Source organism: Equus quagga, chromosome 15 (assembly GCF_021613505.1).
Source record: "Equus quagga isolate Etosha38 chromosome 15, UCLA_HA_Equagga_1.0, whole genome shotgun sequence".
Classification (NCBI taxonomy): Eukaryota; Metazoa; Chordata; class Mammalia; order Perissodactyla; family Equidae; genus Equus; species Equus quagga.
Genome location: NC_060281.1, coordinates 61,260,066 through 61,275,202, shown reverse-complemented (window position 1 = coordinate 61,275,202; position 15,137 = coordinate 61,260,066). Strand labels below are relative to the sequence as shown.

The 15,137-nt window shown below is 39.1% G+C and overlaps 1 protein-coding gene across 1 annotated transcript in view; it reads right to left on the bottom strand.

Annotated features, from left to right (window-relative positions):
- The window catches only part of GMDS (GDP-mannose 4,6-dehydratase), a 646,070-nt gene that overhangs the window by 296,344 nt on the left and 334,589 nt on the right, over positions 1 to 15,137 (bottom strand). Inside the window, exon 7 of the mRNA XM_046640490.1 lies at positions 13,357 to 13,484. Within this exon, the coding sequence (XP_046496446.1) occupies positions 13,357 to 13,484 (128 nt within the window). The remainder of the gene's footprint in view (positions 1 to 13,356; positions 13,485 to 15,137) is intronic.

Below are 15,137 nucleotides of genomic sequence, written 5' to 3'. Positions count from 1 at the left end.
CCATTCTTTTGTCTTCTTCACAGAGAGAGCCTGTGAAACTAAAAACCTGGCCTCATGACCTCCCCTGTTGAGCAGAGGCCATGAGCCACGGCTCTGGCTAACAATGTCCTAGTGCTGATCACTCGGAGATTTGAGGCCTTCTGTTCCCCAACACAAGGCTTAGGGGAACTGCATAGGACAGCTGGGGCTGCTGCCACCCTGGAGTCACGAGAGAAGGAACGATCAAAGACTTGGACCCTGGCATCTATGAATCGCGCAGCAGCCTACACCTATCCCTGGACATCTGGGGGTGTAAAAAGTGACCCCTAGTAGGCTCTCTGTCACTTGCAGCTGAGTGTAATTCCTAATTTATGCATGAGCCACCTAGAAGACCACCTCCATAGTTAAGAAGAAATGCATCACGTAGCACTTTTGTTGGGTCATGTGTTCTGACAGATGCTATGGCGGAAAGACTACGGAAGACTGGAGTTAAGTTGAGACTGAACTGTTTTATCTCAAGTCTCTGAATAATTCACTGCTTCATCTGCTAGAAGAAGGGGCTGGATAGGATGATGCATAAAGTTGCTTCAGTTTTTACATTAAATGAATCAACGAAACTAATCTGGTTTGAAGTCCATTCACTCTCAGATATTCATTCAATACACAAGCCCTGTTTCAGGTGCTCTGAGGGGCTCTGAGGGTTACAGAAGGGCGTTAGCATGGTGGTCGGACACATAGAGTTGTGTGTCTGCCAGCAGGCTGCCCAGCCAACCTGGGATAAAGGCTGTGGCAGGGACTCACAGCCTTTACTCTGCAGTGGAGACAGTGGTTTAAGAAGAAACAAGATGATGGTATCTGTATTTCAGAAGGTGACTGGCAGCAGTGTGAAGGTAGAGAGAGCACACAAATCTGCATGGCCCAGAGCAGGCTCTCAAGGAAGGGCTGCCAGATAAATGTACACAATGGGGGGCCTGATCTGGAACAGACTGTTACTTTATCTCTCCAAGTCTTTGTTTTTGCCTCTGGGGGAAAAAGGATAATAGCATCTATCTCATTAGACCATTGTGAAAGTAAACCAGTCAAAAGTATCAATTAGTTTAGACATCTCACCACTCAATAAGGCCTTAAACTTGGAAATAAAGGCTGACAGTATATTTTAATTATTGGTATTTCAGATTCAAAAAGAGGCCTTTTCTTTAAAACAACTGACAATTAGAGCGGCTGGAAAATAAAGGGCTGTCCTGGGAGAGAATGATTTCTGTTATTCAGAGAGTGGCCAGCCACCTCTCAGACATGCTACAAAGATGGACAGTAAGCTGTAACTGAAATTCTTGCTGGTGCAAAAACTGTCATTAAATATTTTTAATACAAATTCATATGATAATCATGGTTTTAAGTAATTTAGCCCGTTATTATCATGATGTTTTGCTATTCTAATCTTTAGGCAAAACACAGCTGTAGAAAAAGAGGAGGCCCAGTAGCCACTTATTGGCACTATAATGCTGTCCACACAGTGCCCAGTGCACGTCCAGTAAAAGGAGGCATACTACCAGTAGTTTATCTCCCTTAAAGAGGGCCTTCATTGTGCAAAGCCAGAAGGTTAATACTCAAGTTTCTGTTCATCCTTTGATCCTATCAAAGATACTCTGAGATCACCCACCACCTGTGAAAGAGGGAGTAGAGGGGAGGGGAAAGAGGAGAAAAGGAGGGGCAGGAAAAAAGGGAAGGAGTGAAGAAAGGAGAGAGAGAGAGAAAGTAAAAGGGAATGAGGGAGGGAATGTCAGTGTAGGGTGAGTTAGGAAAGATCCTGCTGAAATGCTTAACTAAGCCAATGTAATTTCTTTGAGCCTCACTAGTCTTCTAACATCCCTATATCACACACAATTAAACAAGCAAACCAGTAATTCATTAGGGATAATTTTAACAGATGACTCATTTGGCCCAGCCAGTCAATGATGCTTTGGTTTCCCAAAGGCTCCAGCAGATAGTTAACTACAATGAAGGTTTCGGCTGCCGCTGACAAAAGGCAAAGGAATTCAAACCACCTATGCCATTTCCTCAAACTTCTTAACTTCAGTTTTTTCGAAGATAAGGATCAAATGAAATGATTTCTTTTAAACCTGTATTTCCTGTACAGAGTTGATATCTTCTTCAAATTATATGATTGTACAACTATTAAATTAATACTTATTGCAGAGGAAGTCTCCTATTGAGAATTTATGACCTGGCCTTTTAACTTTTGGCTCGTCAAATATTTTACAGTTTCTTTCTAATTCAACTTCTCCTATTTGTGCTCTTTGTTCCATAGGATGAGTAGAGATCCCAGAAGGCAAGTAGTAAAAATGCTAGTTTATACGTAATTCCTAGTGAGGGGTATACACCTGTTATATGGTCAACATTTGAATTCAGTGAAAAACATGGCTTTAAAATCTCACAAGAATGACTAACCATACCAAGAATCAATTCAGAAACCTCACGCTGATCACAGAAAGGGGCTGCACTGAAGAGTCAGTGAGGCTGGGCTGGGACCCATTGGTTAGCATAAGGCCAAGACTTCAGGCCAGGGCTTCTCCTTTCAAAGCAAGCTTTTTCATACGGAAAACACAAATAATAATTCCTGCTCTCCTAACCATGGTCTGAGATTTGTTGGGAGAATCAAATCTGAAGATGTAAATGATAAAGCATCACACAAATACAAGAGGATAAGCTTCAGGGGTTTAAAAAAAGGGCTGATGAAAGCTTTTTGCATTTTGTTTTCAAACTTGAAATTTAAGATCCAGTGAAAATCAGCAAGTGATTCCTGACTTAAAGGAGAAGCTATAAGAAAAAGAAAAATGAAACCCTGAAGCCCCCAGGATTCTGATCTTTGCCTTTGCACTGGAGAGAAGGAGGAAGGTGCAGCTGCCACACCCAGGATGAGTTTTTGCACCATGTGGACACGGTTACAGAATGAGCAAGAGGCAAGGGCCATTGTCACCCTTCCTGGAATGCAACCTGCCTCCCCCAGGCTCTGCCCAGGCAAGCCACACACCACTGCTCCCCCGGGGCTGAAGCACACCACTCTACTTCATGAGTCAGAAGCTGGAGGATTGACCTGAGAACAAGGTTCTGTGCTCTGAACAGTAACGTGCTGCAAGGGGAGGAAATGAAATTACACCCTCAGAGAACCCAAAAAGATACTGCAGAATGCTTCTCTTTCCTTCTAACTGTACAGTTTGCATAGATTTTCTACAGCTACTATCAAATAACTCTATATAAGAATATTTAAGCTCACTTCTACATGTATTTAAAAACAAAGTCCTGTTATTAGAAAATGACCTGCTTCTAATTTGTATGTGTGTGTTTCAGGGTGAGGGGGATACCAACTGGGAGACAGGACAGGGACAGCAGAAGGAATGGAAGAGTGAAAGCTTTCGGAAACAACAGAATCTGTGACGGAAATCTCGCTCTGTCTAGAAGAATCCTCTTTCAAATAAGAATCTTGAAAACCAAGAGGAAATACAGTGATGATCACACAAATGAAGTTTCTGAATGAGCAGATGTCACTGTTACAGTCACACTGAGGGGCACTTGATGTTGTAAACGAAGGTTACTTTTGTGACTTTTTAAATTTTGTTTTTTAGGTCAGAGCCAGTGTATCACTCGTTCTTTCTATCTTCTCTATCTGCTCAGATATCCTTCTTATAAAAACAGGGGGCCGGCTCTGTGGCCGAGTAGTTAAGTTCTGGCGCTCCACTGCAGCGGCCCTGGGTTTTGCCAGTTTGGATACTGGGCGCCGACACGGCACTGCTCATCAGCCCACGTTGAGGCGGCGTCCCACATGCCACAACTAGAACAGACCTGCAGCTAAGATATACAACCATGTACTGGGGGGATTTGAGGAGATAAAGCAGAGAAAAAAAATAGAAATAAAGGCTAAGAGTAGGAGAATCTAGAGATGATTGGGAAACTTACCATAGGATGGGAACATATGGGCACTACTCAGCTTTCCTTTGCAGTCTGCATGCAACAAGAGAGAAAATTCCTTGAAAACATTTTGCTGGAATCAAGTAAATCTATCACAACTGAAACCTAAATGTGGTAAAATCATATTCAGTGGGATATGCCTTATGCTAAGTATAGAAAATAACCTTTTTTTTTTTTTTTAAAGGAAGATTAGCCCTGAGCTAACTACTGCCAATCCTCCTCTTTTTGCTTGAGGAAGAGTGGCTGTGAGCTAACATCCATGCCTATCTTCCTCTGTTTTATACGTGGGACACCTACTACAGCATGGCTTTTGCCAAGTGGTGCCATGTCTGCACCCAGGATCCGAACCAGTGAACCCTGGGCTGCCGAGAAGTGGAACGTGCAAACTTAACCACTGCACCACGGGGCCAGGCCCAGAAAATAATCTTTTAATAGTGAGGAATAAAATATTTCATATATACATATTCACTTTTACATATTTTATTAAAAAATGGTAAGATAGGGAGACCCCATTCGATTCAAGTATTTATTGAGTATCTCTTGTACACAAGGCATGTGGGGAGGCACAATTACGAGAAAGAGAAATAAAATCCAGTTCCTGCCTTCAAGGAGCTTCATTGAGAGAGACCAATCCAAGATAACTCACCACATCATATCCTATGTTTGTTGAGAAGTGATTCTATTCTCAGAAATCTCAATCTATTTAGATTCTGCAGGAAGTAATAAACAATAATGATTTAAGCCCAACTACTCTCTTTATGAGAAAAAATAGCAAAAGTGATCTCAAATATTTTATGTAACTCTAAGAAGTAGACTGGGGAAGCTATACTAAGAGGTAATTTCATCTCTTTCTTTGGGAACTTTACCAATAATTTTCATGTCAGGTTTAAGTCAACAATGCAAAGAAACTGTCACAGAGCTTCTCCACTGTGACAATTCTGCTTCTCTAAAGCGTATACACTTGTGAATTAATTGGGCTTAGTAAAAGCCCAAGTCTACCTTTTTCTTTTCTAAGATGAAAGGGAGATCATCACTTAATGGGATCCTTAAATTCATCCGTTTGGGCCATATTTGGCTTGCACGCATGATACACTCATGGTTTCTGGAGCAACTCTAAAATCTACATGGGAAAACTCTTTGGAAATTTGGTCCCAAGAAGATGTGGCTTTAAAATATTCTTTAAATACAATAAGGCATAAAGTAAAGAACATGGAACAAAGTCAGTAATGTCTTTTAAAGCTATTTAACTAGTAAGTCAAAGTGTGAAACATTTTATTTCTGTACAATATCTATTCCAAAAAAGAGTCCAAAGCATCGCCTTCTCCCACGGAAGGCATCTGCCTCTTGGTCTCACAGTTGCTGCCCTGGGCAGGCAGGCAGTCAGTGGGACAGATAAGATACTCATCAGAGCTCTCCCTCAAGTTCAGATCTAACTGATCCACAAAGTCGTCAGTTACCCCAGCTTTACCAAAGTCAACAGGTAGGAAAAGAAATAACAAATGCAAATCTGACAAATGCAAATGATCCATGACTCACAGAGGGGATCAAACTTTTTCTTTACCTAAGAAGAGAAGATACAGAGACTCTTTGAGACTTCACTGCTATGATTTCATGGCAGAGAATCAGCAGAAGAGATGTTTTCTAGTATGGAGTAAACAGGAACAAAATAAAATGTATGTCTTTGCATTAGGGAGGCTTCTATTTGGAAAAGGTTTTTTGCTTTGTGGCTCTGGATGCAAAGGCAAAATTAACACGTTTGTACAGGTATGTACCACATAACGATGGACCACATATTCAACAGTGGTCCCGTAAGATAAGTACCATATAGCCCAGGCATGTAGTAGGCTATACTGTCTAGGTTTGTGTAAGTACAGTCCATGATGTTTGCACAACGATGAGGTCACCTAACAATGCGTTTCTCAGACCCTATCCCCATCGCTTAGTATCCCCATCATTAAGTGATGCATGACTGTATTAAAGGGTCCCCTGAGGCCAAGCCTGGGAACCTGGAGCCTAGGCTCCTGAGACAGCAGCAAGGGGCACTCAAGTGGTCTGAAGAAGCTACAGAGCAGCGCTACAGAGCCAGGGTTCTATGAGGACAAAACACTTAATTTTAGTAAATGATATCCTGCAATAAAGCACCAATAAGTACGATAAGCAAAACAGTATTTTAGAATAAATTAAAAAATGAGGATTTTGACTCTTACCATATGTGTGTGTACACATGTTTGTTTGTGTGTGTGTGTGACAGAGAGAAAGAGAGATTAATTTACAGATGTTTGTGGGCATGGGGCACATGAAAATAGGAGAAAGACTACCTTGATTGCAAATACTTGTTGTCCTTTCCAGAGTGGATTAAGGTAAAAATGAAGTCTTTACTATCAAATATGTATACCTTCTATAGGCAAAATCATCACTAAATTTAGGACATCATATTTTATAAGAGGCAATTACTGCTCTATCATGTGAATAGTCTTGTTGGTAAAATTAAATAGCCAGTTTTCACTTGTGGGCAGAAGCAGATATGAAGTAGGAGACGCCAGTGAAAGAAGAGACAGCAGAGGAGCAGAGAAAGGAAAGGGGAGAGTGTAAGGACGGGTCACCCAGAGACGAAGAGGAGCAACAGACTGGGTCTGGGCAGGCCCAGCTGGGGGTGGAAGGAGAAAGCTTAAGGAATCTTACTGTATACCGTAAATGTAAGCAAAAGATATCATAATCTGAGTGTAAAAAGAAGCTTTTAACACTGTTTTTCTTTGACTTTTTTTTTTTTTTGAGGAAGACTGGCCTTGAGCTAACACCCATGCCCATCTTCCTCTAGTTTATATGTGAGACACCTGCCACAGCATGGCTTGATAAGTGGTGTGTAGATCCGCACTGAGGATCTGAACTGGTGAACCCCGGGCCACTGAAGTGGAGCATGTGCAAACTTAACCATTACACCACTGGGCCAGCCTTCCTTTGACTTTTATTCTCAGCAATAGAACCATGACTTTCCTAGGTACAAGGGATCATTTCATGATCCACAATGGTATGATGACACTTACCATCAATGGGAGTGAGTAAGGGGTGGAGTACAATCTTCTACCTTAATGTGGTTAATTGCTACCCACTGAATGTAAATGGCATTTACACAAAGTTTCATAATTCGTTTCTACAGGCACTATGTCTATTAAATATGCAACTCCATTCTATATTCATTTTCATCTCTCTCTCTGTGTACACATACTTACACACATTTGCCAAGAACTACTTTTCTAATTTAATGTCAGATGCTCGATTTTATATTTTGAAAATACAACCTAAAAATGCACACACCTTCATATTTCTAAATTATCTGTGGATGAAAACTTCATTAATGATCTATCCTAGAAAAATGGATGATGTAGGCTTCATACATTAAAACAACAATTTAAACAGAGCCCACAGTTTCCGGGATTTGGGGGCATGGCCCCCCTTGTGGTGTCACCCTCAAGCAATCAAGACCTGGCCAGAGGAAACAAGGCAACCACAAATTTCTGCATTTCTGTCAAGTGAGGTCTTAATAAAGAATGGATTCTAGCACCATTAATACTTTAGAGAACTCAAACACTACAAGAAAATTAAGCTACTCTACTGAAAATGGAAAAGAAAAACAACCCAAAACAGTTTGTTGATGATGATGTTGCAACAAGCAAGCTTTCCTTTAAATAAAATCTCAGAAAGTTTAAATGGCATCCTTTCGTTCCAGATTTGTGTTAATTAACACAGGATGCAAAATGCTAACAGCAGACTGATAGACGAGGAAGAAAGTATTGAGAAACAGTGGTCAATTCTCCCCAGCTTTCCTCAGGTAAGCCAATGGACAGAGAGGGACGGATACCTAACTACCCATTTTCCCCAAACACACCCTTTGCATCTTAGTACAGCCAATGTAATGGGTTCAGTGAGATCTGACGGCTTTTCAGACTCTTATCTTCCAGATGTTTCTCTTCCCCTTGAAGTACAAATGGCAGTGGGAAAAAAGGGAGAGAAGCTTAATTTTCTGTCTCTCTGGGAAAAGGAAAGTTACCCAGATCTCACTCCTCATGTCCTGTTCCCCTCACTTCAATATAAATTAGTGGTGATGAGCAAGCCTTAGGGATCAGGCCTAAGCTGGACTTCTGGCTTCATTCAACTCTACTGGCCATGGCTTTGGCAAATATGTCAGCTGAATGCCCTAACCCTGTTCCTTCATCCATAAAATACGGACATACTCTACCTTTCAGGATTGTAGTACATATTATATAGGATAATGTATATAAAGTCCTCAGTAAAGTTTCATATAATAAGTGCCCCAATTTTTTTTCTTTTTCAGGAAGATTAGCCCTGAGCTAACTACTGCCAATCCTCCTCTTTTTGCTGAGGAAGCCTGGCCCTGAGCTAACATCGTGCCCATCTTCCTCTACTTTATATGTGGGACGCCTACCACAGCGTGGCTTGCCAAGTGGTGCCAGGTCCACACCAGCAATCCGAACCGGGGAACCCTGGGCCGCGGAGAAGCGGAACATGAGAACATAACCGCTGCGCCACTGGGCCAGTCCCAATTATTATTACTTTTAAAAGTAGCTTTTTCTTATTCATCCATGTTCCCTGCCAAAAAACTCAAAGAGAAATAAATAAAAAGATGTGTGTGGGGAAATATGATATTAAAATTCAGATGAATCTCAAAAATTCTCCCATAACAATCTTAACATCCCCTGTATTGCCTTTGGACCAGCAGAACTCTTCAGGAGCAACTGCATGGCCAGCTGTGGGCAGTAAAACCTCATGATATTTTTACTATCTTCTTCTTTTTAAAGATTGGCACCTCAGCTAACATCTGATGGCAATCTTATTTTCTTTTCTTCTTCTTCTTCTCCCAAAAGCCCCCCACTACATAGTTGTATATTCTAGGGGTGAGCGCCTCTGGTTGTGCTATGTGGGACGCCACCTCAGCATGGTCTGATGAGTGGTGCCACGTCCACGTCCAGGATCTGAACTGGCAAAACCGTGGGCCTCCAAAGCAGAGTGCGAACTCAACCACTCAGCCATGAGCCCAACCCCTCTCATGATATTTTTTAAATGGTTTGTTGCTGAGTCCTGGAAAGAGCTCAGACTTGGGTCACTTGATTACCTGTGTATCTCAATAGCAAGAGAGCCTGTTGTGAGTGGTAAAAATTTAAAGATACTTCTGGCCCAACTCTTATCAATTAGCTTCTCTCTCAACATTTTCTGGCTGTAGTTGTCTTCCAGCTAGTTTATCAAGGTGGGATCACAGTGGGACTTTAGTAACCAAACTGTCCTTTAATTTTATTTAAACATATGGTGCCATTTCCCAATCTGTACTGCAAGACATTAATACCTATTGTGCATTAAAGCGTGGCAAGGTCAAATAAGTTTGGAAAACCCTTTATTAATCTTAGCAAGCCATAGTGCACATTCACATACCATAAATTTCGAGGAGTCAGTCTTATGATAAAGAAATGTGCCTACCTTTGTGCAATATAGCACTTTGCAGTCTTATGTGGCTTTGGACAAATTTCAGAAGACTGTCATTTGTAGCAACTAGAACCATGACTATGGTAGGTACTCAATAGAACTATGTTGAAGTAACAACGCCACCCAGAGAAGTCAGAGGTTCTCTCTTCTGCAGCTTTCAGGCACGACTGGTACAAAGGTGACTACCTGAATTTGCTTGAATGTGGTATATAGCCCCAATGTGTTTTCATGAATACAAACAGTTGCGTCAATGTATATGGAGGGAGGCGAACATGAAAATAAGTTGTGGTTATGTCACATAATTATTTAAGAAGATGGAAATATTCTGAAAGTTTGAATTGCTGACTGACTACATCCCATAAGAAAAGCAAATTTTTGATAACCTGTGTGTCATTTGTGTAAATTGAATATTTTTAGCTCTGAGCCATTAGCACTACAGCAATTTCTAAATAGTAACATATTTTTCTCAAAATGCAACAATAATTGTAGATGTTAAGAGAATCTGGGTGGTGGGTATATAGCTGTTCAAGGTAAAATTCACTCAACAACTCTGTATGTTTAAAAATGTTTATAATAAAATATTAGAAAAGACATAACTTTATAAGACATGTTTATTCTGAAGTACAATATAATTTAATACAGTTTTTATATTCTTCACTTCAAGTTGAAATACTTCTTACCCGAATAATTTTAAAATCATTTTGATCTAGGAAAGACTATAAGTGGATGTTAATGAACCTGAGTCAGCAACAGGAAATGACTTTGTATAAATTGTTGCAAAAATGTTGACAAGACAGATATAGATTCTAATCACGTATGTACAGCACATGAATGCTAATTTTTTACAGGGTTGTTATTATGTCCTCTTCATAGATGGGAAGACTGAGATATAAAACCACCTCTAAGGCTGAGGAGCAAATCACCAACAGCTGCCATCACCTATACCTTGTCCGTCAAACACTCTCTACTCTTCATTGTGGAAATTCATCCATAAGAAAAAAAGCACAAGTCGTTTAATCTAAAAATGTATCAATACATGTATAAATATGAGGAATTCCATAATTAAAATATGTGTAAATGAGATGCTATGATGACCTGTTTGATCTGTACTTGCCAAGGCTTCTTTATTCTAAAGCTGATTATTGTGCCAGGATACAGATGTGCTCTAAACAAACAATGCTTCTCTTTTTTCATTCTTAGCCGTGTTGATTTTAATTTTGGCAACATCTGCTTTTAGTCATAAGTCTGTGAAGTAACCTCATTTTAATACATTTAGAAATGCAAGGGATGGTAAAATTTCTTAAAATGGAGATAGTAAACTATGACTTCTTAATAATGACACTTTTAGAAATCAAGAATTTAGACTTCTTTCAGAACCCATACAGGAGAACTATAAAATGCTTCTTACATCATCAATATGTTTTACTGTCAGAACCCCAGGAGAATCCTTAATACACAAACCCACTTTATTGTGGAACAGGTCTTGAATGCCAATAAGAATGACTTAACTTTGTATGTGTATCTTTCTATGAAATCTGAAAATTTTACATTCTTACTGAAAGGGCAGAACATCTTACTCTTGCATGAATATTTTGGCTTCTGGGCATGCTGTACTGATACCATCTTGTCAAGTAATCTTCAAAACGACATCATTTGGGAAGACTTTTTTGAAGTCTTTGAGCCAAAATGTTTATAAAGTACTTTTATTTTAAAGGAATACAAATGTGGGCCCTTTGTGCCAAGGTTTGAGCTGCACTCAGGAGCAGTGGCTAGCCTTGGCAACATGGGAGTGAAATGACAGCAGGCTCCTTCTTCCGGATTCTTGGAGCTCACAAAAGATTTTCTCATTACTTATGTATTTATCTAATGGTCACAAGCATTTTTGTTGGATTTTCTGGCCTATTTTAAAAAATTCATTTATTTTTTTCCCGGACTGAGAAAGTTTATATGTATTCTTTTCAAAGATATGGAAAATACAGAAGTATAAATAAGAAAATAAATAAAACCAGTAATAAGCATTATTAAAATTTTGATATATTATTTCTCTCACTATCAAAATCTATTTCTGAGTTCCAATCCAAACTTCTTTTTTACCCTAGTGCAAACACATAAAATAAAATAGAATGAAATTTGATCTATTTGGTTCCTGAATTTGGAGAAGAGTTTGGACAGATCTAAGTGTATGCAGATAGCTAAAGGCTATATGCCAAAATGATATTATTGAAAAACTAATGTATTTGTTTTTACAAAACTTACCTTTTATTTATAAGTAGGCAAGGCCATATACGTTAGACAAAAGACAGTTTTGGCTTTTCCCACTGATATCTCCTTTCTCCTACTTTCTTATAATTCCTGAAAGTGTGGCCTCCTATTTCTTTTAATGTAACGTTTTTAAAATACATGTAAGAACTACTGTCATAAAACGCTTCTTTGTAATTACAGCATAGAAGAACATATTTAAATGATCTAAATGTTGTGATGTTCAAAATTTAAAATTAGAACTATTTTTTTGTCCATATAATAAAGTATTAAGTGTTCAAGTACACATTTTTTTTTTTTAAAGATTTTATTTTTTTAAATTTTTTTCCTTTTTCTCCCCAAAGCCCCCTGGTACATAGTTGTATATTCTTTGTTGTGGGTCCTTCTAGTTGTGGCATGTGGGATGCTGCCTCAGCGTGGTTTGATAAGCAGTGCCATGTCCGCGCCCAGGATTCGAACCAATGAAACACTGGGCCGCCTGCAGCGGAGCGTGCAAACTTAAACACTCAGCCACAGGGCCACCCAAGTACACATTTTTAATTGTTAAAAACAAAAATACTAACACTGCCAAAGCCAAGCTCTGTGTTAACAAGCAAGCTGCTTGTTTGCTTCCTTAGGCAGTGCTCAAGCTTCTTTGTGAATGCCATCAATGAGCAGGGTCCAGATCCGGTTTCCCGGGGAGGAATCACTAAGGACAGAAACAGTCTCCTGAGCACAGGAAATCTGTAAGCACCTAAACAAGGACAAGCCAACTCAAGGGAAGAAGACAATGTGACCAACGTGCTCCTTCAGATCTGGCCACAGAACCACCATGGATATTTAAAAGCATACTAATGAGGGCAAGGTAGAATGTATTTTAAATCTGTTTTTTAGTTTAAAGAACTAAATATATATTTAAAGAAAAATCACACTACTTATATATATATATGTAACACATATACCCCTAATCAAAATGTAATGTGTATATAAATGCCAAGAGTGAAATTTGAATTTCTGTTGAATTATATCCATTGTTCTGCAATAGCATCATTATTAACATCTCCCTCCATCTCTCTTTAATGGACAAAGTTCACTCGTGTGCAAGGACACACTTTGAGAAGTGTGTAAGGTAATAACCAGACTCTAAAGCAACAAAAATCAAAAGCTCCATAAGAATATTACTCAGAGTCATTTAGTAGAACCATGTAAATCTGAAGGTCTTGGATTATACAAATTGAAATTAGATAGTATTTCATGAAGATCAGAGAGCTAGCAGTACTTTCACACCAAAAAATTCTTTCAGATTTAGCCATATGGGTACTGGGCAGAGAGGAGAGAGAAGGTGCAAAACATGGGGAGAAGAAAGAAGCTTTGGAACCTAAAAAATATCACTCAAACATTTTTTCATCTGTCATCCAAACCACTGACCGACACCTTCGTTTTAAATAATTAAAAGACCACTTTTGAAAGATTTCCTCATTCAAGTGACATTCAGTGTCATCTACATGTACTGCTGAACCATCGAACCTTAAAATGAAACTAGTATGAATTTAAACATATCTGCATTAGCAAAATTGTATATACTACCACCTCTGGGTTATGCTTTTCCTCTAGAGGCCTGGCATTTAAAACCAACTGATACAGGTATTTTTAAAAACATAATGAGTCAGTTCCTACCTCTACATAGTCCTTGGCATGGCCCCAATCTCGCTTGGCATCCAGATTTCCCAAACTGAAACATTCCAGTTGTCCAAGGTAAATCTTAGCTACTGACCGGCTAATTTTTCGAGTAACAAAATTAGCTCCTAAAAAGGGACAAAAGATGTATGATTAGTAGAGTACATTTGACATTTAACAGTTTGGTGAACCAAATCCAATCGCAGCCTCTGGGCATTTCTTTCATTCTTGCCCCCCGCCTCCTTTAAAATAATAATAAAAGAAAAGAAAAAAAAAGATCATTAACTGTCACTTAGACAAGTTAAGACGCTCTAATTCTAAGTGTCACATCAGCTCTACTTTCATAACAAACATTTTTCTTTGGGGGATGTCTTAACATTCCTAATTTGCTGTTGCAATATGTGACCCAGGCATTAGGCCAAAAAAAAGCTATCGGAATGCCAGTATTTAAACAGAAAATTCAAAAGGGTTGTATAAAGGGAAATGCCAGAATGGAAGACAGACATGTAAGACCACCCTGATTTTTTTTAAGAACACAAACATCATATATTCCTATTAATAAAGCTATTTTTGGGATCATGGGGAGAGGGCGAGGAGAGTAACTTACCTTACAGGGCAAAACTAGTTAAAGGAAACAAACAAGAAATGCCTTTGGGTTGCCAATAAGTGGTGATCACTCACTTCAGAAACAAGAACAGCCATCCAATTATAAATTATGACACAGTTCCAAGTCAAAAGTTTCTTCGTACGAGACTTACTGCAATGGCACCTTTCAATTTCATTTAAGTATTATCTACAGGAATGGACTTCTAAATTCTGAATAAGTATTTTGAAATGATTGGATGAAAGGTGCTATAAATTGGGCAAAGTAGTGAAACTGTTTTAATGTTTTCTGGGCTGTAATGAAAGCCTCTATCTACTTTTAAGAAATCACAAAGAAGAAAATAATTAAAAGACACTTCTGAGACAAGTTTATCCAAGCCCCTGTATCTAGGTAAAGTTATCACAAAACAACAGGTAATGCCAAATTCTCAAGGTTATAACACACATAGGAGCTAGTCAATAATGGTTTCAAACAGTTTAGATAGATGACTATCATAATTTATAACATTTCAATAACTTTAGCTTTGTTCATTTGCAGATGAAGCAGGGAGGTGGATGTTATAATAAAAGCTTTTGGCTTCTAGAGAAACTGGCACAGGTATAAGTGGAATTTTTCTAAACAGGTTTTCTAAATTTTGGCAGGAAGATGGCCTAGTGCAAGTTCAAACAGATACTAGATTCACTTACTCCATGAACCTGGTATACACATTTATACCATTATGCTGTATCATTAAATATGACAATGGGACATCCATGGAAATCGAAATTATCCATTTTTCTTAGCAGTTCATAGAGTACATTATGAAATCCAGGGGCTGGTCCTGTGGCATAGTGGTTAATTTCAGTGTGCTCTGCTTTGGTGACCCAGGTTCTCAGGTTCGGATCACAGGCATGGACCTAGACCATTCATCAGCCACGTTGTGGTGGTGACCCACAGACAAAATAGAGGAAGACTGGCACAGACATTAGCTCAGGAAAAATCTTAATTGGCAAAAAAAAAGAAAAGAAAAAAGAAAGAAATCCAAAGTTTCAACTTTCCATACCAGTTTAAAAAAACACAGAGCTCCTTAAAAAAAGAGGCTTTCAGAATGGTGGGTGTGCGCAAGATTACGAGTGTGAAAGAAGAGTGACGTCAGCATCATGGTAGAGTGAACTTGCCCAGGACTCTCCCCACCAAC